We start from the raw sequence: 24,667 nt of genomic DNA on the forward strand, positions 1-24,667 counted from the left end.
AAGGTCATTTCCCATCTCTCTGTTAAAGGAGCCAATCAGATCAGTCCAAAAATTAATGATTGCAGTAACTGATCCTTCACAGCCACGGTTGATTGATCAGGAACCACAAACTCTGACACTCCTCTGTGATCCAGCGTTGTTCAGGAGTGTTGATCCAGTATGAGCAAACATTAATGTCCTCTGATCCAGGTGCACACTAACGAGCTCAGGCAAGAAAGTGAGTCCTCCAGGTAATCAGTCTCTTTAAACAGGAACAAAGGGGAACTTTACTGATAATCAAATATCATTATTATGTTAGCAAGTCAACAAGCACATACACAGGAGGTGTTCCTCAATGACCTCTGAATTCAGAAAAATCAAACCAAAAACGTTCCGAGACCAGAAAAACTTTATTGATTCAAAAATAGACTCAGCACACAACATACACACTGCAGGCCTGCAGTACAAAGAGTACTGCACATAACTCTACCCCGTACCATAGAGTACTGGGGGTGGGGGAGGAGAGGGGGACATCTTTAATATTAGCAAAAACGAAAACTTAGGAAAAAAAAAAAAAAAAGGAGTTAGGTTTTACAGTCCGAGTCACAGGTATCCAATCAGCAGCTTAGTGTCTATAATAAGCCCCACCCTCTTAAAAAGGCTCGAAGGACGTTTTGTCATATTTTCTCAGGTGAGCCTATAGAGGGTATGGTCAGCAGCAGGGGCGTGGCCTTACACATTATAAAAAGATCAAAGCAGGTTTATGTTTCACATCTTCATTGTAACCCAAAACAAAAAAATCCAAAAAAGCCTGCCCACCACATCACCTGATGGCGTTACTATGGTGACACTCAGTCAGTGGGCATAGTAGCAGCTCAGTTTTTTGGCCTTTTGTTAGCTGATAAGAAGTGATATCAGAGCTCATACATCCAGACCCTGCCGAGTCAGGAAGTCTTCAAGCGCGCTCAGTCGTTCCACCAGCATCACGTCCAAGTCCATGTCCTCGCCACCATTGCTGTGGCAATGTCGCCGAGCAGCTGCTCTTTTCCTGGGTACCATAGCAGCAGGAAGTCCCGCCCCTAAACACAAAGAATTTTTCTTCAATCTCACAGTTGATGACAAACAGCTAATCAATAATGAGTAACCACTCTCAGTGTGCCTAGGACAACCTCCCTAATGCAAACTACATTTCCCAGTGTACCTTGTGGTCTCTTCCTTTTTCTGGGCTGCGTGAAATCAGGAAAGAGGAGGAGCCTGCGCCTCTTCTGCTGGCCAATTAGGAGCAGTGCTCCGTCCTTTTCGCGAGGCTCCTCAAAGATGGTTTCCAGACTTCTGCAGGAACAAGCAAACCATGCTGGGAGATGGAGTTTGGATATGGAACCATATTAACATAAAGGGCATGTACAGTCTTTACAGAAAAAACCCTTCACCTGTCATTAGTAGGGATTTGTAGTCTTACCTGTTGTTAGCAGGGGATCTGTAGTTCTTGTTGGTGTAAATCTCCTCTAGACTGAACTCTTTCTTCTTTATTCTGAGAAAGCAAATGTGGGTCCACATTTGAAATAATGTTGGCACTTTTACTGTACATCTAAGTTTTTAGTTTCTTTCCTGACCTTTTGACCTTTGGTAGTCCCATTGGTGTAAGCAGCATTTCGCGCGGTGGCGCACGCCGGATTCTGATCTGTGAGACCCGTTTACCATGCTGCTGTAAAAAAATAAAATAAAATTACTGATAGAGTCCCTGTTATTTAATATTTAACCTGGAAGTGGTCTAGGTCACATTAAGGTTCAACATTATGGTGTGCATGGGGCTTGAAACACTTTGGATAGGATCCCAGGACTTCACTGTAGGACTCCACCTCTGTTCAGTGATGGACGTTCATAGTGGTCGTAGATGGCATCCTTTACCCCTCTCAAACTATGTGTGCTCTTAGTCCAAAATATTACATTTAGCATCTTCAAAGAGTAACCTTTGACCTTTTGGTGTAGGTGTTCAGGTGGGTCCAATGACTGTAGAAAATGACACGACAGCACTTCCTCCCATTGTGCAAAAATGAAGCCAAAATATCCTGCTTCTGGAGGCTGCCATCTTGCAATTTCGGAGCCAGAGTCTACAAACTAGTGACTTGAGGTGGAAGTGGAGCGACTGTGTCCCGCTCCCACCCACACACCCTCTGGATGTGACCGCAAACACGACCCCCCATATGGAAAAGAAATAGTAAAAACATATATGATTTACTCATGAAAGTGGCCACTTTCTCATTACTTTCATTTTTTTTTTATAGTAAGTATACAAAACATACAAGTTTCATTGTATAATTTTTCAAGGGATCTTATACGTGTTTCCACTCTTGTATGCTTTTCATACAAGTTTCATACAAGAGAGATAAAAACTTTATAAGATTTATATATATATCTTTTCCATATGGGCCCCTACACTTTTTACGTAGACCGGCTGCTCCAGTTCATTTGCTGATGGGTTTACCACGACTGACAACTCGTTCAATCAAGGTGAATACAACCACGTCACTGTTACAAAAAAGACACACAGCTTGTCATCTTATAGTTCTACAACATCTACAATCACTCTGTTGTTAATTTGTTTGCTAGATTAGCCGCTAGCATACACACTGTGTTGGAGGCTTGTTGTTACACACCTGTTACTCTAATAGTCTGTATTTTTGAATGATTCAGCACTTCTTAGTTTTTGTTATCCGTTTTTAGACAGCAATGAGATCAGTTGCACACTCCACAGAGGCCCAGAGTTACTGTTAATATCAGAAATGTAATGCTGTCCTTTGAGATTTTAACATAAGACTGTGAGTTTAATGCATGTAAACCTGTTTAAATCTTCAGAGCCCTCTACAGCCTGGTAACATGGAAACTTTAGAAATAGCAGAACGTTTCAGTAGTGTAGTCTAATTTGTTATTTTCATTTAATAATAGAGTCCATATTATATCAACAGCTACATTCACCCTGGGGAGAAACTAGTAAAGGAGACCATCAGGACCAAGCTGGGTTTCCTGGATCCAGAGGTTTGGAGAAACGTCTTCCTATTCTTTCATCACAGCTGTCCTGTGCCAGATGTTCTGTTGACCCACAGAGAGGCTTCATTTAAGAAACACCAGGAAGACTAAAGCTTATTGCAGGGATCAAGGAGGACTCATGATCTTCACCAGCAGCTCCCTCACAGGGAAATCTTCAGAGCTCCACCGTAGGCCTGCCCCAGAAGATGGATAAACCCAGCATTTCATGAACACTGCGATGGAGACCTTTGCTTTGTGTAATGTTATAAATACTCGGATACTCCTCAAAGGCTCTGGACTTATATTTAAAAATATATTATCCTCCCTGGTTACTCTGGTATGAATAACTCTGAATCACTTAATGATAAATAACACACTATTGTTATTGTAAAGTAATGCTACTCTTACTTGATTACAATTTTTGAATACTCGACCCACCTCTGCCCCTCCTTTTCCCCGAATTTGAAGGATGGGTCGGGTATGTCTGGGTGTGGCCCACCATACCCCAGAATTCATAGCGCGGCTCAGCCAATTCCAGTTTTCAACAATGGCGGCCGCTACTAAGTTTTTAATATTATTCTTATTTCTCTTTCTGGGTCACAAAATAAACTTTTAACATATTTTCAGACGAGAATGTGGGTGTGTAAACTTCAAATATCTGCTCAGTTTATCAAGATATCACATATTTGCAAAAGTGCTCCGACGTTTTCGGAGACGTCTGTTATCCACGAGCTCGATAGCTAGCCGAGAGCTCGAGGGTCACTGAAGCCGCCGAGAAGGGCACAACTCCCGGCACATCATTTTCAGATCACCGCGGCCTTTCGCTACTCAGGTTAAACATAATATATAAGTCACTTAGACAACCTAAAAATGTTATTGTTTGGCTTTTTTCAGTGTTTTATTTGTTCGTGAGTAAATCGGTTTGGCTGAGATTAAAGTTATTAGATTATATATAATAAAACTTTATTAATCCCAAGGGTCGTTTTCGCACAACTGAATAAAACAGAAAACAGAAAATTGATTAAACAAAAGTGTGAGATGGTCGAGAATTTACGCCAGTGTCCTGTTGTATTTTAGATAGCAAGGAGCAGACAGCTGAGTTTATTAAACTCCACCGAGACAGCGGTGACGCAAATCTGAAGGCTACACCGTCCAGTTTCACAGCAGTTTACTTCCGGCCTACCCGACCTTCTGAGAACCCGGCCCACGTAGACCGCGGCCGGGTCCTCAGGAGGATGCAGCCCATGAATTTGGACACGACTGTTGTTTGATTTATGCTATGTAGAGATATGAGGACTCCTCCCTGTGACTTTAGTGTTTAGTTTGTTTTCGCAATTCTATAATTTAATAAAGGCCAACATAAGATAGAGAAACACCCTTTACTATTTGAAATATATTTTTTTAAATAATAAAAACAAGAAAACAACTTCACCTCTCCATTTGTGCTAAGAAACTCAGAGCTGACTGCTGATTGGTCAGCTGGGAGTGAAGCAGGCAATCCATTGGCTGAGCAGGCAGGCAGGGGCCGGGGTCGTCGCCGTGGTAGGTAGAGGCTCTGAGTGCTGTGATTGGACCGCTGCTTCTGCTGTCGCCAGGCAGAAAAGGCTGGACTGAAACGCACAAGAAGCACTTTATTTATTAGATTTTTATCCAAGTAAGAAACACAAGTTAAACTACTTATGATGTTAATAATGATGAGGACATTAAACATATTAATATATCACTGGTTAAACTAATTATATTAATATAGACTGTTTAGTTTCACTGAAGAAAAGATTTATTTGTATAAATGAAAAGTTAAGATTCATTACCTCAATATTAGTGCTTGAACATAACTGTGAAGATGAAACAGAAAGACGCCTGTTAAGTAAATTCTGTGATTTAAAGATTGTTAATTAGCCTAATTTAAAAACAAAGTTCGACCAACCAGTGGTCGCTGCTCAGGCTGGGTGGGGCTGTCCAGTCCTTCAGGGACCGCTGCGGACTACAACAAACTCCACCCCTCAATGAATCCAACATCATTTCCATGGCAGCTGCTGGCAGATGAAGCAGGGGGGCTGGGCTAACAGAATAAGAGGCGGAGCAAACCCTTAGATGGAAAGCAGCGCGATTGGAAGATGGGGCAAGGGGCTGTGTGAAGCCTGAAAAACGCCACTTGCCAGAAGGGACAATGAATAGTTCCGATTGGCTGATGGTCAGACTCTCAGCTGACTGGAGGATATACAAGGCATTCTGGGAGGACAAGCTGCAAGTACAAAAAAATTACAGTTAAATCACCTAAAATGGATTAGCAAGGCCAAAATCTGCGGTGATTGGCTGTTACATCATCAGCCATCACCCCCCTCACCTGTGTTGCAGCAGCGGCACTCTATAACCGTTCTTCCTCACAAACACATTGATTGCCCTCTCTGATTGGCTGGAGCCTTCAGTCTCTGGTCTTTTGTTCTTCCCTTGGCTTAAGTTACACAGCGTGAGCGGCTCCCCCTTTTCACCTCCTCCTCTAACGCAGACAGCCATCTGCCCCACAAAGCGCCCCTCTGCCTCTCCCTCCACCTTCTCTTCTTTCTTTTCTGGACAAACACTGATCTCTCCTTGGTGGTTCTTCCTCCTCCTCTTCCTCCTGCTCACTGTCTCTTCTTCTCCTCTCCTCCTCCTCTTCTTTTGTGATTGAATGGAACTGGAAGAAAAAGGAGACGAGGACGACTCCTCACTATCGGATGATGATGATACTGATGATGAAGAGGATATGGTTACAAGTGGCAGAGGCGGGGTACTACAGGAAAAAGAGGAAGTGGAGCTGGACGCAAAGACAGATGGCCCTGAAAGAAACAGGAAACAAGGATCACTTTTTGTAAGTAGATTATAACCCTTTAAAGACCTGCAGGAACCCTCAACAGGAACCCCCAGAAACTCTCTGACATCTGAACACTCAAAGACCTACATTAACTGTCAGAGACTGCCAGAATGTGCAGGAAACCTCAGAGACCTAAATTAACCTACAGGAACCCGCAGGAACTGTGACAGACCTACAAGAAGGCTCAGAGACCTGCAGGAACCAACAAAGGGAATCCCTAGAGGCCTGTAGAAACACCCCTCAGGAACCTCCAGAGACCTGCAGGAAACCTCAGAGAGAGCCCCCAAAGACTTGCCGGAACCTCTTGAGACTTCCAGGAACCTGCAGGACACCTCTGAGACCTGAATGAACATTCAGGAACCGACAGTAACAACACCCACCCTCGAGACCTAGGAACCTGCAGGAAACCTCAAAGAATTTGCATGATCCCCCAGAGCCCTACCAGAACCTGCATGAAATCTCAGAGAACTAGATGAAATTACAGGTACCTGCAGGAACCTTATTAGACCTCCACTAACCTTCCGAGACCTACCAGAACCTGCAGGAAACCTCAAAGAACTTGCAGTAACCTTCAAAAACGACTCACCAGTCAAACATGATGCTCCTTCTTTTTGTTTCTGGCTGTTCTTCTTCTTCCTCCCCGTCCTTCTGCTCCTCCTTTCCAGAGAATTCAGACGACGGCCAAGAGATGCTAGAGCTCCTCGCAGGAGGCGTCGTACCTCCATCCGGTGGCTTGAGAGGAGCCGAGGCAGGAGAGCGGCGCAGGGGCAACAGGGAGGAGGGGGGAGAGGAGCTAAAGGAGATAAAGAAGAAGCTGGAGGAGGAAGCGGAGTAGTTGAAGGAGGAAGGGGGCTAGCTAAATGTAGAAAAGGAGGAGCTGAACAAGGAGGAGATGAAGACGGAAGAGACGTGGTTGAAGGACGAAGAGGAGGATGAGTGGCTACTGGAACTGAAGGAGTAGGAGCTGAGGGAGGAAGAAGAGAGAAAGGAGGAGAAGAAAAAGAATGTTGATGGGGAGGAGTAACAGAGGAGGAGAAACAGGCTGTTAGCCTTTGTAAATCATCAGGAAATAAAAACACAAAAACAAATGCACACCTGATTTTGTGTCCTCATCCTCATCAACCAATGGGAGAACATGGGGCGGAGACATCACCACTAGGTTTTGGCCCCTGCCGTCACTCTCGATTAGTGTAAGCGGTCGAGAGAGCATGGTGAAAACTGCCAGAGAGAGACTAATGAATACAATCAGAAATTATGTTTCATGTGACACAGATTAAAACTTTGTAATGATGTCATTGTCCTGAAAAATGAAAATATAAAAGCTAGACAACATGGCTGCACTTCCTCCCATTGTAGAAAAATGAAGCCAAAATTTCCCAGTTGTGGGAGCTGCCATGTTGCACTTTTGGAGCCAGAGGCTGTGTCTCAATTCAGGGGCTGCAACCTTCGAAGGCTGCATTTGTAGGCTGATTACATCACAGCAACGCGACGAAGGCTGTCCCAATTCGAAGACTCCGACAAATGCAGCCGACAAATGCGTCCTTCATTTCCCCAAATTTTAAGGATGGGTCGGGTGTGTACTTCGTGGCCCAACATATCCCAGAATTCATAGCGCGGCCAACCAATTCCAGTTTCCAACAATGACGGCAGCTACTTAGTTGTAATATTACTCTTATTACGCTTTTCAATACTTTATTAATTAAATTATTGTTCATAATGTTTCCATAATAATATAAAAATACTTTCCAAACGCGGCAATAGTGGAGGAGCGTGGCTAAAGAGTTTGAAACGTTACTCTTTCTGGGTCAAAAAACTAATTTTTAACATATTTTCAGGCGAGAATGTAGCTGTGTAAACTTCAAATATTGGCTCTGTTTTGCAAATATGTGATGTCTTGATAAAGTGCTCAGAGACGTCTGTTACCCACCAGCTCGATAGCGCACCAGGTGGTCGAGGCTCACTAGAGCCAGCGAGAACACCGGATTCCCGGCACATTGCTTTCAGACCCCCGCGGTCTTTCACTACTCAGGTTAAACATGATATAAAAGTCACTTAGATAACTTAAAGATGTTATCATTCGGCTTTTTTCAGTGTTTTATTTGTCCCTGAGTAAATTGGTTTGGCTGAGATTAAAGTTATAGTTTTCACACAGCTGAAACAGAAAACTGATTAAACAGAAGTGTGAGATGGTCGAGAATTTACTCCAATGTCCTGTTATATTTTAGGAGCAGACGGCTGAGTTTATTAAACTCCACCAAGACAGCGGTGACGCAAATCTGAAGGCCAGACAGTCCCATTTCACAGCCTCGCGCTTCCGGCTTTCTCAGTCTTCGGAGGACCCGGCCTTCGTGGTCTATGTGGGCTGGGCCCTGAATTGAAACACAGTCGGAGTCTGCGCAGTAGTGACTTGGGGTGGAGCATCTGCATCACGCTCCTGCCCACACACACCCCTACACTTTTTACGTAGACCGGCTGCTCCAGTTTATCTGCTGATGGGTTTACCACGACTGATGACTTGTTAAATTAAGGTAAATACAACCAGATCACTACTATGAAAAAGACACAAAACTTATCTTATAGTTCTACAACATCTACAATCACTCTGTTCAGAGCACTCTACAGCCTGGTAACATGGAAACTTTCGAAATAGCAGGTTTCAGTAGTGTAGTCTAATTTGTTCTTTTCATTTAATAATGGAGTCCATATTATTATCATCAACAGCTACAGTGGGGCAAAAAAGTATTTAGTCAGCCACCGATTGTGCAAGTTCCCCCACCTAAAATGATGACAGAGGTCAGTAATTTGCACCAGAGGTACACTTCAACTGTGAGAGACAGAATGTGAAAAAAAAAAATCCATGAATCCACATGGTAGGATTTGTAAAGAATTTATTCGTAAATCAGGGTGGAAAATAAGTCTTTGGTCAATAACAAAAATACAACTCAATACTTTGTAACATAACCTTTGTTGGCAATAACAGAGGTCAAACGTTTACTATAGGTCTTTACCAGGTTTGCACACACAGTAGCTGGTATTTTGGCCCATTCCTCCATGCAGATCTTCTCGAGAGCAGTGATGTTTTGGGGCTGTCGCCGAGCAACACGGACTTTCAACTCCCGCCACAGATTTTCTATGGGGTTGAGGTCTGGAGACTGGCTAGGCCACTCCAGGACTTTCAAATGCTTCTTACGGAGCCACTCCTTTGTTGCCCGGGCGGTGTGTTTTGGATGATTGTCATGTTGGAAGACCCAGCCTCGTTTCATCTTCAAAGTTCTCACTGATGGAAGGAGGTTTTGGCTCAAAATCTCACGATACATGGCCCCATTCATTCTGTCCTTAACACGGATCAGTCGTCCTGTCCCCTTGGCAGAAAAACAGCCCCATAGCATGATGTTTCCACCCCCATGCTTCACAGTAGGTATGGTGTTCTTGGGATGCAACTCAGTATTCTTCTTCCTCCAAACACGACGAGTTGAGTTTATACCAAAAAGTTCTACTTTGGTTTCATCTGACCACATGACATTCTCCCAATCCTCTGCTGTATCATCCATGTGCTCTCTGGCAAACTTCAGACGGGCCTGGACATGCACTGGCTTCAGCAGCGGAACACGTCTGGCACTGCGGGATTTGATTCCCTGCCGTTGTAGTGTGTTACTGATGGTGACCTTTGTTACTTTGGTCCCAGCTCTCTGCAGGTCATTCACCAGGTCCCCCCGTGTGGTTCTGGGATCTTTGCTCACCGTTCTCATGATCATTTTGATCCCACGGGATGAGATCTTGCGTGGAGCCCCAGATCGAGGGAGATTATCAGTGGTCTTGTATGTCTTCCATTTTCTGATGATTGCTCCCACAGTTGATTTTTTCACACCAAGCTGCTTGCCTATTGTAGATTCACTCTTCCCAGTCTGGTGCAGGTCTACAATACTTTTCCTGGTGTCCTTCGAAAGCTCTTTGGTCTTGGCCATGGTGGAGTTTGGAGTCTGACTGTTTAAGGCTGTGGACAGGTGTCTTTTATACAGATGATGAGTTCAAACAGGTGCCATTCATACAGGTAACGAGTGGGGGACAGAAAAGCTTCTTACAGAAGACGTTACAGGTCTGTGAGAGCCAGAGATTTTCCTTGTTTGAGGTGACCAAATACTTATTTTCCACCCTAATTTACGAATAAATTCTTTACAAATCCTACCATGTGGATTCATGGATTTTTTTTTCACATTCTGTCTCTCACAGTTGAAGTGTACCTCTGGTGCAAATTACTGACCTCTGTCATCATTTTAAGTGGGGGAACTTGCACAATCGGTGGCTGACTAAATACTTTTTTGCCCCACTGTACATTCACCCTGTGGAGAAACTAGTAAAGGAGACCATCAGGACCAAGCTGGGTTTCCTGGGTCCAGAGGTTTAGAGAAACTTCCTCCTATTCTTTCATCACATCTGTCCTGTGCCAGAAGTTCTGTTGACCCACTGAGAGAGGCTTCATTTAAGAAACACCAGGAAGACTAAAGCTTATTGCAGGGATCAAGGAGGACTCATGATCTTCACCAGCAGCTCCCTCACAGGGAAATCTTCAGAGCTCCACCATAAGCCCCCGCCCCAGAAGATGGATAAACCCAGCATTTCATGAACACTGTGATGGAGACTTGCTTTGTCTAATGTTAGAAGTATTCAGATCATTCTCAGAGGTACTGGACTTTTACACAAAGATATTATATTCAGTCCTGTAGAAAGTTATATATTTAAAAATAAATTATCCTCTCTGGTTAATCTTGTATGAATGACTCCGGATTACTTTATGATAAATAACACACCATTGGCAAAAAAAACAGTGAAAGAATTCCAGATGACAAGTTTTTAGCTCAACATACAAGTGGCGACCTTTGACCTTCATCAGGTTTTATTTAATTGTGTCAGAGAAAATCTCATGTGCTCTTCATGCAGCTGAGTACATCAAGTGTTTAAAACAGAAACTGTGCAGGTCTGAGATCAGCAGCTCTGTGAAACACCAAACTGAGGTCCTGTTAATGCTGATATATAGTGACACAGATACACGGGTGATTAATCCTTTTGTTTTTTTTGTCTTTAACTTTATCAATAAAACAGCAGCAGCTTTCACTAACAGCACATGGGGTACTTTAACCTTTGTACTGTTTTCATCAGTTAATTTTGCAGTTACTACAAAGAGTGAAGATATAGGGTGATCTATCTGCTGTCACTGGGTGGTGCTGAGGTCTGAATCTGAGGGCAGCTCCTGTAATCACAAAGAGAACAGAACCATCACAAACTGAAATATAAAGTTTATCTCTCAAATCTGAAATAAAGCTGATCCTTCTCTGTCCCACACGCTCAGGGTCTGAAGTTCTTCTCTTACATTTTTTCAGTTCTAAAGTTCTGCTGACAGCTGACATATGAGCTGTTAAAAAAGGACAAATACTTATATACTAACACATTTTCCAGTATAATGTTTACCTTTGAATCGCTGGTGCTTTTTAAGTGGAGATTTGCTAAGATGAGATGATGGAGCAGGTTTCAGTCCTGGTTCAGTCTGCTGTTGCATCGTGGTCACCAACATACGGACGTGTTATCAGCAGTGTTTGAGCTGCTGCCTGAGTATTGGACAAATATTAATACTTTAAATTATTTCCCTCAAAGGATGTAAGCTGTAAGCAGTACTGCAGAAGTAACTTTGTGAAAAATATCTCATTTAAAATCATCCAGGCTGTTATTTTAACCGGAACATTTGAAACAAACCTAGTAAAAGAAAACAACTTTAACTTAAGCTGTCAAACGGCCGTAGTTGGTTTCAGTACAGGGCTTTGCTATTTTCATCCATAGTTAATGATTAATGAAGGGGTAAGGGTCCAAGCTTTTTTTTTTTTTTTTTTACTGTCCTTACAGATGTAGCAAGAGACAGAAAACATGCTGCTGTTTGCACATATTTAATAATCGTAATAGTAACGGTAGTTGGTGCCTGAGCGGCCTGGTGCTTTTATGATTTCATTAGTCAGGGTAAATTCATTCACCTGCACGGATTAGCTAAACAAACGTTACAAAACAAGTTTCCCCAACAGCTGAGTGCTCATCTTAGGTAGCTAGGTCTCAGGACCTAGTTGCGGACATTAGTTACAGATTAGCTTACAAACACGTTTAACTTACCGAAAAAGTGCAGTGGGGCCTCGGGTCCTTCTGTTGGGTAGTCCAGTTTACTGAAGAACACCTCAGGCTGTCAGTTTGAAACAGTCGGTGCAGTTTTTTAACATAAACACTGGACCTCCTCTCAGATCTATCTGCCTTTCCCGAAAGAGATACGCAAGTTTCTCTGTTACTGCAGCTGCCAGTCAAAGCTGTTATGATAAAGTTCCACCCCAATTTAACAGCATTATGGTAGTAATTACAATCAAACTTATGAGTAAGGAGACCCCTAAAAAACAAATCAGAGTCATGAGAACTACCGTTAGTGGAAGGAAGCATTTTTGGAAGAAGTTTATTTGAGGAGATTTTTTTTAATTTTAGTCTGACCCCAGTCCCATCCACTAACATGGAGGAGGCAGGATTTATGACCTATACTGCAGCCAGACACTAGGGGGCGATAGAGATATGCTTCATTTTTGGGGAGCTATTAGGTCGTATCTTGTAGTGATGGGTCGGTCGTGAACGAAATGGCTCTTAGAGCCGAGTCTTTGACCTGAACGACGCGAGCCGGTTCCTTATCGCGAGCCGTGGGTTCCCCCCCCCCCTTTCTCTCACCCTCTCTCTCGCACAGAAACGGCCCTAACCAATCTGGCGCCCTAGGCAAGATTTTAGGTGGCGCCCCCCTATATCAGCAGTGTAGTATAATGTTGTAACAAATAATATTTCTATTAAATAAGCTTTACTTTGCATTTTAATTAACGTGGGATTATTTTTTGTATTTAGAAATAATAGTACCAACTTTTTTTTTTTTTTTTTTCCAACATTTGTGGCACTGGCGTGGCGCCCCCTGATGGACGGCGCCCTTAGCATTTGCCTATGTCACTACCTGATCCGTACCGGAAACCCGATCGGTACCCCGCATGCGCAAATCTTACGTCACTTCCTCTCTTTGCCAACATTGCGACATTCAATATATTTGAATGATACCGTTAGCGCCCAGTTAGCTCCTAGCATTTCTCAACAGCTCTGCCTCCTTTTCGACTGCCCGGGACATTTAAACAATGGATAATCCGTATACAAAGAAATTCATGCTTTTCTCCTCAACAGAGAGTGTCCCCCGATTGAGCAACAGCGCCGTAAAATAAGAAGAATGGCGCCTAATTACAGAGTTAATAATGCAGACTTTGTAATATCTCACGTGTAGATTCATCAGCCAGATTAAGTGTTTACAGTTTGTTTACAGTTTTTTTTTTACAGTTTCTTAATTGACAGTGATAGCGCACATCATCATCACTATTCCAACAATCCTCTCCTCACAGACAAGCATACACACATTCGACTATGCTAAATCAGATTTAACACACGTTTGTAATGACGATAATTCAGTTTATAATAGGGTTTATTCGCTCGGTCAGCAGGTGGCGGTATCCTCGTACACTGGGGAGTAAACTGCCATTAAACGAACAGAAGAAGAAGAAAACATCTGCACATGCGCGGTACGGATCGGGTAGACCCGATTTGTACGGTCAGACTTTACACATGCGCAGTAAGGATCGGAGAGTCCTGATCCGTAACTTTCTTTTTATTTTTCGTTTTTGTCTACATTGTACTGAAATGCTTCATTATTGCAAACATTTTAAGATATACTTGTTATTCTTAACATCTTAACAGATACTCTGACCCATAACTATCGTAAAACGCTACGACCGGAAGTAGAAACCTTTCGCGCATGCGGGGTACCGATCGGGTTTCCGGTACGGATCGGGTAGTGACAGCCTATACGGCCTATGCCACGGGCCGGCCCTGCTCTCGCACTTTTTTTCCGCTTCACTCACTATGCGAGCCTTGTGCTTTACGCTGGGAAGAGGGGGGAGGGGACGGTAGTTACACTCAGTAGCACAGGAACAAAGCGGGAGGAAGAGAGAGAGAAAGAGAGCCAGGGACAACACTGTCACATTAGAAAGGTATAGTAATCATTCACAACTATTTTCAGTTGCAGATGATAAAGGATTCAGAAATTTTATTCATGCAGGTCCATATGACAGAGAATATGCATGTTCTTTTTGTTTTCATATTATAATTTATATTTAATTGTGTTGTGGTTTGCAGTGTTTTGTGTTGTTTCACTTTAAATTTGTAAAAGGAAAAAGCTGAAAATTTAAATAGTTAAAAGTTGAAATGTGAATAGTTGATTTTTGTATTATATGATTTATTTATTACATTTTATGTGGAGTGAATAAATAAAAGTATATTTATGGTGGCCCCTACAGACAAAGCACATACAAACTTCAAATCACGTACGAACTCTGAAGCACGTACAAACTCCAAAACAAGTAAAAACACATAAAAACTCAAAACACGTACAAAAGACAACAGAAGTGCTCCAGGATGCTAGGGGCAGTGTTGAGCTTTTGTTACCTAGTGGCTACACAAGCCAGAAAGTACCAACGACCGTATTTGGTGTGTGGTAATAACAGGTAAATGAACTTTTTTTTTTTTTTTTTTTTTTTTTTGACTATATATATATGAATGCTTGTGTATAAATACACAAACAATACACATATGCTTTTATGCTTTCAATTGTGTAATTTAAAGGATCTAGGTAGCTCTGTTTTGAAAGTTCAGTTCATGCTAGAAATGTGTTTTGGAGTTTGTACGTGTTTTGTCTCTAGGGGCCACCGCATTTATTTATATATAAACATATATAAATAAAACCTTTTTTTTTACATTAGTAATTCCTTTTGTGCATAATTTTATATTATTGTTAATAATAAATTAATTAAAGCAAAAAAACCAACCTGAAGAGCCGGTTCGGAGCCGAAAGAGCCGGCTCTTTTTAGTGAGCCGAACCGAAAGAGCTGGTTCTCTAAAAAGAGCCGGAAATTCCATCACTAGTATCTTGACGTATTAGGACAGATCTTGCAGCTGTGTCTGTCCTCCATCCATCACAGCACATCTAGCAACAACAGCTCAGAGGTGGACCAATCAGCTATGAGTATACTAATGACAAGAAGCAATCATCAATGTAGCTCTGATACTGTGATTCACCACGGCAACAGGTAAACAGACGTCAGAGGCTCAGTTTAAATTCAGAGGACACACATCAGTACTGACTGAAATCAACTGTTATCATCACAGACTGAATAAAGTTTGATATAAATCTGTCTGTGCTCATCGTTTAGAACAGATGAAACTGAATCCTGGTTTGGCCTTTGACCTTAAATGCAACGATCAGAGTCAGTTGATGTTGCAGTGATGCAGCAGACTCGAGATCAGTTCATGAACATTTCATTTCATCATTATTCACAAACACTGGCTGTTTTTCAATATTTGTACTTGTGTTCCTATGGACTTGTGAAACGCCATCAGTTGTATTCTTCCAATAGAGATTGAAAATGTAAGGTCATTCAGGGGTAAAACCGCAAAGGATTCTGAGAACTCGTGGCAAGAGGTACTAGCGCACACAGACTTTCAATTTAAATCAGTCACACAGCGATAAAAAGAAACACAAAAATGTCAAGAAGCCGTTGTATTATTAACTGCAATAGCCGGTCGCATGACAGCCACGGGAAGCTGACGGGTAAAGAGATCAGTTGTTATCGGATTACGTCGTTAAAGAGAAATTGTTCAAGCCATGTTTCCGAAGTAACAAAGAGCCAACGGATAGCCTGGATTGCAGCCACTCAAAGACCAAATATAACGTCCCAGAACACTCCAGCTCACAGGTTAGTCTGCTCCAAGCATTTACACAAAGGTCAGTCTGCTGTTGTAGTTAATGCGTCATTTTTCTTAACATAATTGGTGATATAGGTTACAAGCAAGTCTGGCGCTGAACAGAAATTGTCGCGCTATGCTCCTTTGTTTATTGTGCATAAATAGTGAATTGTCCTGACAGAATATTGCGTTTCACTTCTGTTATTACCATGGTACATTGACAAAAACATATACTTTTATTCAAAGGATAAAACTGGTTTTTTGTATCACTAATTGCCCAGTACGATTACAGCATACAATATTATTGTCACTGCATTTCTGTAATGCGTACCAGAAATTATTTCCACTACTAATTAATTACCGTTGAGCTTAAAGGTTCTATTAATAAATGGTTAATGAATGTGTATTTATGAAGACGATTTGTGAGACTGGTTCGTTCTACACGGTGCATTTCAAGGTCCTGTACCCATCCGTCGGTAAACTGTACCTGGGCTTGTTGCAGTGACCTGAAGTTTCTAAACTTCATGAGTGTATGCACTCACTCCAAGAACGTATAATTATAAATATGAGCGTGGTGAAAGTTGGGCAGCACGTTAACGTCTTTTGTCCACTCTGTGTGCTCGTAAGGGTCTGACCCTTTCACTCCTTTGATTTTTTTCCTCGTATCTTTTCTTTGACTTTTCATCAAGTCTGTTTTTGTACGGACCGGCATTGTTCTCCTTCGTTTTGTACATACCTTTTTTGGGGGGCAAAGAAAAAGCAAGAAAGTATTGGAACCGGAGAATGAACGTTTTTGCGGAGCTTCAAATGCTTGCATTTGATGCGGTACTTGAATTGTTTTACCACGAGTTCCTGGCATGCAATGCACGAAAGTCACGTGGTCTGTCAATCTCTATTCAAAGCACGCATCAAGTCAAGTACGCTAAAAATGCCTAAATGTGTTTTTGTGCTCCGCCCATTTTATCAAGCATTCTTAGTGATGACTTGTGTGGACTTGGTGCAACAAGTATCCCAGAATGCATTTCGTCTGAAACTTAAACAGATACAAAGATACAATACCAGATACAAAGTCCTGGTATTTTTACCTCATTTGAGTCCCAACTCCTGACTTTAAGCTGTCCCGTCGTTCTAATTATAGTCATCTATCGTCCACCTAAATATAATGACTTGCTTATTTCGGAATTTTCAGACTTCTTGACATGTTTTATCGCTCACTATGAAAGAATTCTTATAGTGGGAGACTTTAATATTCATCTGTGTTGTGAGGATAAACCCCTGGTCAAAGATTTCTTAAATGTAATTGATTCCTTAAACTTCACACAATTTGTTTAAGGGGCAACACATAAGGACCACACCCTAGACCTTGTCTTGGGTTACAGATTGAATGTATCAATGACTGAAAATTGTGTTTTACCTATCTTAGACCACTCAGCAATTTTATTTGATATTTTAATCCCTAAATCTCCAGCTTCTGAGAGGGGAAGATTGCCCCTCAGATCATCTCGTTATATTAGCCCTGAAGCATTGTTTGGAGTTAAATTACATCTACCTGATGTGTCGGACCCTATTTTTACCCAGGAGTTATGTGTGGACACCTTGACTGCGAATCTTAATAATACACTTCTTGAACTACTGGACTCTGTTGCTCCCGTAAAGAAGTTAAAATGTCAAAAAAGGAACCCTATGCCTTGGCTAAATGAGGAGCTCTTGAACTTGAGAAGAAATTGTAGAAAAGCAGAGTGTCACTGGAGATCTTCCAGACTAGAAGTATTTCTCCAGGCTTGGAAGGACTCATTGTGTTCTCTTCAATCAGCGATGTCGAAAGCGAAAGCAAATTATTTCTCAAATCTCATCATGAGTCATAAACATAACTCAAAACTCTTATTCAACACAGTGTCGCAACTTACAGAGAGTAAGTCAACGCTCTGCTGTTCTAATTTGATAGCTCATGACTTTCTTACGTTTTCGGAGACAGGGCTGAAACACTTAGAAATCAGGTAACTCCCTCCTCAAGCTGTTCATTAGACTACTCGGCTGCTTTGCCTGTTGGTGTTGATAAACTGTTCTCTGACTTCAAGGTTATTTCTCTGTCTGGATTAACTAAGGTTGTAAAAGCAGCTCGATGTACAACCTGTTCTTTGGATCCTCTACCAGCCTGGGCTATAAAGGAACTGTGGTCAGCATTAGGACCCTACATTCTGTTTCTTTTAAATACTTCATTGACAACTGGAGTCTTCCCTGAATGTTTTAAATCAGCTGTGGTAGTGCCTATCTTGAAAAAGCCTGGACTGGATGTTGACATGGTCGCAAACTATAGACCCATCTCACATCTGTCTTTTTTATCTAAAGTCTTTGAAAAAGTGGTTTTTAAGCAGCTCACTGAGCATTTGTCAACAAGCAATCTGTTCGAACCATTTCAGTCTGCTTTTAGACCAAATCACTCCACAGAAACAGCTTTAGTAAAAGTGGTACATGTAAATGATCTACTGGTAAATGCAGGCAATGATCGCACTTCAGTTTTATTACTGCTGGATCTAAGTGCTGCGTTTGACACTGTGGATCACTGCATTTTATTAGATAGGCTTGAACATTTTACTGGAATTACAGGAAATGTTTTATCATGGCTGAGATCTTACCTGTCTGGGAGGTCTCAGACTGTTAGTTTTAAAAATGATCTCTCCGAGACTTGTGCAGTGAGGCATGGGGTCCCTCAGGGCTCTGTACTTGGACCATTGCTGTTTTCTATGTACCTGCTGCCTCTTCTTCTACGTTCTTTTAATGTAACCTTTCATTGTTACGCTGATGACCTGCAGCTTTATGTTCCTTTAACCATTGAAAATTGTGCTGAAATCTTTAAACTAGAATCTTGTCTATCTGCAATTAAGGGCTGGTTATCAGATAATTTCTTGCTCCTAAATATTGATTTCAGCACTTGTCCCAAAATTTCATCTTGAGAATTGATGACAAACTTGGGCGTGTGGTTCGACATGGTGCTCTCCTTTGAATCTCATGTAAAAGAGATAACAAAGACCGCCTTTTATCATTTGAGGAACATAGCCAGAATCAGACAAGGTTTGTCAAGCGACACTGCAGAGGTTCTTGTCCATGCATTTGTGTCCTCACGTATTGATTATTGTAACGCTCTTCTTTCTGGGCTACCAAAGAAAGGTTTTAGAGGTCTACAGATGGTGCAAAATGTAGCTGCTCGCATTTTAACAAGAACTGGGAAATTTGAGCACATTAGCCCTGTACTGAACTCTCTTCATTGGCTACCTTGTCAGATTCGAGCAGATTTTAAGGTCCTGCTGCTCACCTACAAGGCTTTAAACGGATTGGCACCTTCATACCTCTCCGACCTTTTACATCTTTACGTTCCATCCCGTGCTCTTTGATATCAGGACTCTGGCCTTCTAAAGGTTCCTAGAGCCAGAAAAAAGACAATTGGAGAGCGTGCTTTTTCTTTTCGTGCCCCGTTTCTGTGGAACACCCTCCCTCAAGATATTAGGCAGGCATGCTCTGTGGAGGTTTTTAAAACTAAGCTGAAGACACATTTGTTCACCCCATCTTACATGTCTTAATTCTATGGCTTTTAGTTTTTAAATTTTTACTGTTTTTAACTTGTATTGTGTCTTTTACCTGTATTGCTATGTATCACTTTTATTTTATTTTTTTATCTTTTTAGTTTCAAATAGTTGTACAGCACTTTGTTTGAAAGCGCTTTATAAATAAAGTTATTATTATTATTATTATTAAAAGCAGCAATGATGATGGAAAGCGGCTAAATCTGTGAGGAAAGTTTAATATATTCAGGGGTGCACATAAGTGGTCCGCAGGTGCGCATTCGCTGTCAAAATAAAAGACACGCACCAGATAAGAAGTTGCAACGCGCGTTTGCGTACATAAGATTTTCTGGAGGAGGACACACATTTATTTAGAACTCTTAAAGATGTCGAAGAAGCAAGCTCCTTTAAGCAATTACTTTGGTTTTCCTCCACCTCCAAAGAAATGTCAGAAGGAGTCCGAACCACAAAAGAAGCGTTTATTCTCGGAAAAGTGGTTGCAGGAGGTGAGCTGGCTTCAAACAGATGATGAACGCACAGAGATGTGGTGCAGAATGTGCCGTGAAAATCCCACTCTAGTGGACAAAAACACTGCCTTTTATATGTACGCAAACGCGCGTTGCAACTTCTTATCTGGTGCGTGTCTTTTATTTTGACAGCGAATGTACACCTACGGACCACTTATGTGCACCCCTGAATATATGACTGGTGCTGTGACACGAAATAAACTTTTAAGATATTTTCATGTGAGAATGTAGACATGTAAGCTTCAAATATCTGCTCGATTTATCAAGACGTCACCTATGTGCAAAAGTGCTCTGATGTTTTCAGGCAATGTAGTCACCCCACCAGCTGTCAGCTGACTGGGAGGTTGAGAGTCACTAGAACCAGTAAGAACCCCTGACTCCTGGCACACTGTTTTCAATACTTTTCAGAATACTTTATAAATCCCTGAGGAAATTGTGTGGTTACAGTCGCTCCAAGATAACAGTAACAGACTGAACTAAATTAAATAATACCGTATATTACAAAGTTACAAATATAAGAAAACTTTAAAACTTTGTTATTTTCACTGTAGAGGATGTCCAAAAGGGTGCAACTATTGCACTGTGTACTGTAGAGCAGGGAGATATGGCCAAAAATATTTATCACGATATATATTTGAAAATTTGCGATAACAATATAACTGACTATATAATTCATGCGAGACAAAATACAACTCCACAACTTTACTAGCGCAAAAAAAAAAAAATCCATTTATTCTCACTTAAACAAGCAGTTGTTTTTTATGTGTATTAAAGCTATATAAAAATTTAACAGTGCAAATGCAAATTCCTTGCTGAATGTTTAACCAAAAGGCATTTCCAGTAGAAATGGGCTGACATATCCTAAGCATAACCATGTATAATATCCACTGAAGTTAAAAAGAGGTGCTTTGCAACATTCAACTGCAGTGTGCCAAATAAAAAAGTAAAATACGTATTTTTCGGACCATAAGGTGCACGAGATTATAAGGCATATTAAGCAAAACAAAGCAGTCAGATGAGTCAAACTTTATTCAACTCATTCTTCTTGCTTCCTCCACTTCTGTACCATTGATTCATTAATGTTGAATTCTCTGGCAGCTGCTCTATTCCCATGTTGTTGCAGTATATTAATGACTAACCTGTGGATGGATTATCTCAGTTGTTCTCCTGACTGAAATTTGGTCCGTTTATGCGATTGCATTTGTCTCTAACCATCAGGAACCTTCACGTTAACTTTTATCGAGTGGAAAAGTGTTAGCGTTCATCCTCTAGCTTCACTGTTTATGTTATGCTAACATAGCTGTGTCGCTAGCAATCACATAGCACATCATTATATACCAGCTAGCCCAACTTCAGTAACCTTACAAACGTCACTGCTGTTCAGTTTCCTGTCTTCATTTATGTTGGAAGTGATAGCAGAGCTGTACGTTTGATTTTTTTCAGAAATCTCTCAGTCCCCACACTCCCTAGCAGATCGTTACATGGAGAAACCTTTGGAATGCAAGCATGCTGATCCACACAGGTATGCAGGTTTTTTTTTTTTTCTTTCTTCCCCCCCTTCTCACCGTCTCTTCTCCCCTTTGGTTTTCTTTCTCTCCCTCTCTTTCTTTCATTCTTTCTCCCTGTCCTATCCCCCAGTCATGTCCGTCCCGTTTGTAGCAACTGAAAATAAAATAAATTCATCATTATAATAAAGGTCAATCAAATGGACCAATATGACAAGGCCATGAGGATCCACTTGGTAAAATAAATCCGCTTGGCATCTTTCTTGGCCTTAAGACAACAATTCTGATGGCTAAAGATCCAAACGGGACACGAAAAAAAAAAGAAAAAAAAAAAAGAAATCTCTCAGTCAGAACATGCTATATCATGCTTAGATAACTACCAAAACTAGCGAGCTAACTTCTAACTTCCTGCTAACTTCTAACTCTGTTAAACGTAATAAATTCTGTTTTCATGGATGCCTGGATGTTAAACTTCATAGTTACACCTGGTAAAGCAGCAATGCTGATCGTTTTATTAAAGATGAATGAATTTAGACAGTTTTTTTTAACTCTCAGTGATGCTGCAGTGTTCGTTTGACTTTGGGACCTGAAGAAGACTGAGTTTAGGACCCAGATTTACGAGCACCTTAGTCCGGCAAATACGGCAATAACGGCGGCCGCTTGCATTGCAGAAAAAAAAAAAAAAAGTGCTTTGTCGTGTATCTGACGGACAAACACCAAATCAGTTCCACATCACTGAAGTGTCACCATTTTTACAAACAAATTCTGGTTCATCCGTTTCACTCAACAATCCGCTTTCTCCCTTCTCATTCTCTGTTACCGCCATGCTTTTTCGGACATGTGCATATGAAAACAAAGGCACTGCACATGCGTGTTTTACCCATATATTATCGCGATATTTCATTTTCTTATCGTTGCCTAACATTGCACCGGTATTACTGTGAACGTATAATATGGCAAACCCTAGTGTACTGTGACATGTTCCTATGACTGGCCAGCACATCATGCAGTGGGTAGGAGGTATTGTCCAGCATTGTCCTTATGTTGGACAGCATATGCCTCTCCGACACCACCTTAAGGGAGTCCAGCTCCATCCCCACAGCATTACTGACCTTGTCGATCAGTTTATTGAGTCTGTTGGCATCTGCGACCCTCAACCTGCTGCCCCAGATCTGTCTGTACACAACTACGGTCTTGTGTACTTGAGTACTGTGAAATGGCCACTGAGAGTCCTGATGGGTTGGAAGAGGAGCTCATTATTTCTGAGATGACTGCATTGATGGTTAAAATCGCTTTATCGTAACCATCGAGTATAGGTTGTCATGGAAATATTAAGCTGTCTGCACGTAATTCACTGATTTTTTTTCTCCCAAATGCTGCGAATGCATCAATAATCCCCCTCCCAACTGGAAAATTTTCTACCCAGCACACTGCATTGAGCATGTGTGTTTATATACTACCAGATAGGGAAAAATATGGCGACAGTGGGAATTTCACTTAAGTGAGAGAATGAGACTCGCTGTCGTTTGGATTTTATGAGGATATCAAACAAAATGTGGTAATTTGCAAAACATGCTGTTAAACTATTGCCACGTAAGATAGCAGTACCACTAATCTATTCCACCAGCTGGAAAGTCATCCACTGCAAAATTAAGAATGTTTTAAACTCTGCACATGAACGTCTCCCCACACACCAAAGAAAACTTTAGATAAGCCAGCTTTTATATGAGCTACATATCGGCGAGAGAAACAAAGAAAAACTGCACAGTAAGCCTGATTCCATGTTATTGTTTATCGAACGTGAAGTATATTTATGGTCTTCTTTTGCAGCTGGTTCAGTGAATTTTGGTCGGAGCGTGACAAAACGTGCAGCTTTGGAATCTGCGACATCTCTGCTTTTAGACAACGTGCCATTTGCTTGGTTATATGAAGTCGAGTGAGTTCGTAGCTTCATTGTTTGTGGTTGGGCACATGTTGTGAAATTACATGACTGCTCTTTTAATTGTTTGTTATTTTCGCTGTGTTTGGTGGTTGTAGAAATGGTTTGTATGAGCTTTTAGCTGAGATTCCGAGGTTTCTGTGGATACCACACATGTAGCTATTTACGTAAAAAAACAAAATTCATGGAGGCTTAAACTGCAGCTCACCCCCTTTGTCCCCGGTACCGAGGGCGCTGGAGGCTCAAGACATATCATGATACACACATATATGTATATGTATATATGTATGTATGTATGTATGTATGTATGTATATCATATTATATTTTCCTCGCCCAGTTGTACCCTGAATGCATGGCTGACACTCCATCAGAGAGCACAGGTCACATGACCACAGCCCGCTTGAAACAATCTCCAATTGATCTGATTGACCTTCTTGATTTCACTGATAATCTCTAATTGATCCATCTTCCCCTGATACATAAAGGCGGAGCTTTACCTGCCATTCTGCATACACTCCACAAATCACCTCACTGTACCTTTCAGTTGAATTACACTTTATTCATACAGCCAAACAGGAAGCTTGGGTAAATGTTACATCATCAGAGGGAACTCACCTGTGAGGTTACCGTGGGGACAAAGATGTCCCCTTCAGGATTAAATGACCGCACTTACACTTAGGTCTTAACTGTAAATGTAAAGTTCTATTTTGTGGTAGTCTGATGAGCAATCGGCAGGTGGAATACAAATAATGAGATGTCACAGCTTCACGTTTTCTCGCGAGACTTACAGAACACCCAGAAATATTCCTGTTACCCGTTTTCAGTCAACTGACTAACGGCTCACCTGACGTTTTTCTATTTCGTCAGAGCGGAACTCATATGACGTTACATCAAGGGAAGTCACGAGGCGGGAACGGTGAGGGTCAAAGTGGGGAAAAAACGATATTTGGGAAAATTAGTAAAGTGTTTGAGCTAACAGCGGCTAGCTGCGTTAGCAGGCTTTACTATGAGGGAGGCTGTCAGCCCGGGACAAACCGAGAAATTTTTAACCGCTGTGTTTACCTGGCTTTAGCCCGGCGGATCCTTCAGGTTCCGTTAAGTCCTCTCAGATCCCATTTTAGTCGGTTAAACGGAAATGCGGAATCCGTCCGCCCTGTCCACTTTTGGAACCTCTGTTTGCACCACACAGGTCGACAGGAAGCTAGCAGCAGTTACACCGAGGAACTTCCGCCGGAAACTTCAAAATAAAAGCTCTTGAAAGAACAGGAAGCGGCTGTGTGTGTGTGTCTGTGACGCCTGCAGTGCGGCGCTTTGAGCTCTCAGATGTATTGTCTTTACTTATCATCCATTTTAAAGCAGATCAGAAAAAGTGTTCATGAAAGCTGCAGTGTTGAGTTTCTGCAGATGAGAGTGTGATTAAAGCTAGTGGCGG

At 41.6% G+C, this 24,667-nt stretch overlaps 1 protein-coding gene across 3 annotated transcripts; it reads right to left on the bottom strand.

The window, feature by feature from the left end:
• Positions 1 to 370: 370 nt before the first annotated feature.
• On the bottom strand, positions 371 to 24,463 carry LOC146570301 (uncharacterized). Of its 3 annotated transcripts, none has more exons than XM_085283244.1 (11): positions 24,298 to 24,461; positions 6,956 to 7,078; positions 6,447 to 6,824; positions 5,354 to 5,825; positions 4,934 to 5,251; positions 4,818 to 4,841; positions 4,439 to 4,616; positions 1,593 to 1,681; positions 1,439 to 1,510; positions 1,181 to 1,311; positions 371 to 1,058 (listed from the first exon to the last, which is right to left on the bottom strand). In XM_085283244.1, the coding sequence occupies exons 2-11, from the start codon at positions 7,068 to 7,070 to the stop codon at positions 901 to 903; spliced, it is 1,935 nt and encodes a 644-aa protein (XP_085139370.1). In that variant the 5' UTR covers positions 7,071 to 7,078; positions 24,298 to 24,461; the 3' UTR covers positions 371 to 900. The 3 variants fall into 3 exon arrangements, 2 of the variants coding, with proteins under 2 accessions (XP_085139370.1, XP_085139369.1); XM_085283243.1 differs by having other exon boundaries at positions 1,593 to 1,684; XR_014893452.1 differs by having other exon boundaries at positions 920 to 1,058; positions 1,181 to 1,333; positions 1,593 to 1,684; positions 24,298 to 24,463.
• Positions 24,464 to 24,667: the final 204 nt, after the last annotated feature.

Source organism: Mchenga conophoros, linkage group LG7 (genome assembly GCF_057382185.1).
Source record: "Mchenga conophoros isolate Kocher_MC1m ecotype Shallow Benthic linkage group LG7, M_conophoros_male_GT1.1, whole genome shotgun sequence".
NCBI lineage: Eukaryota > Metazoa > Chordata > Actinopteri > Cichliformes > Cichlidae > Mchenga > Mchenga conophoros.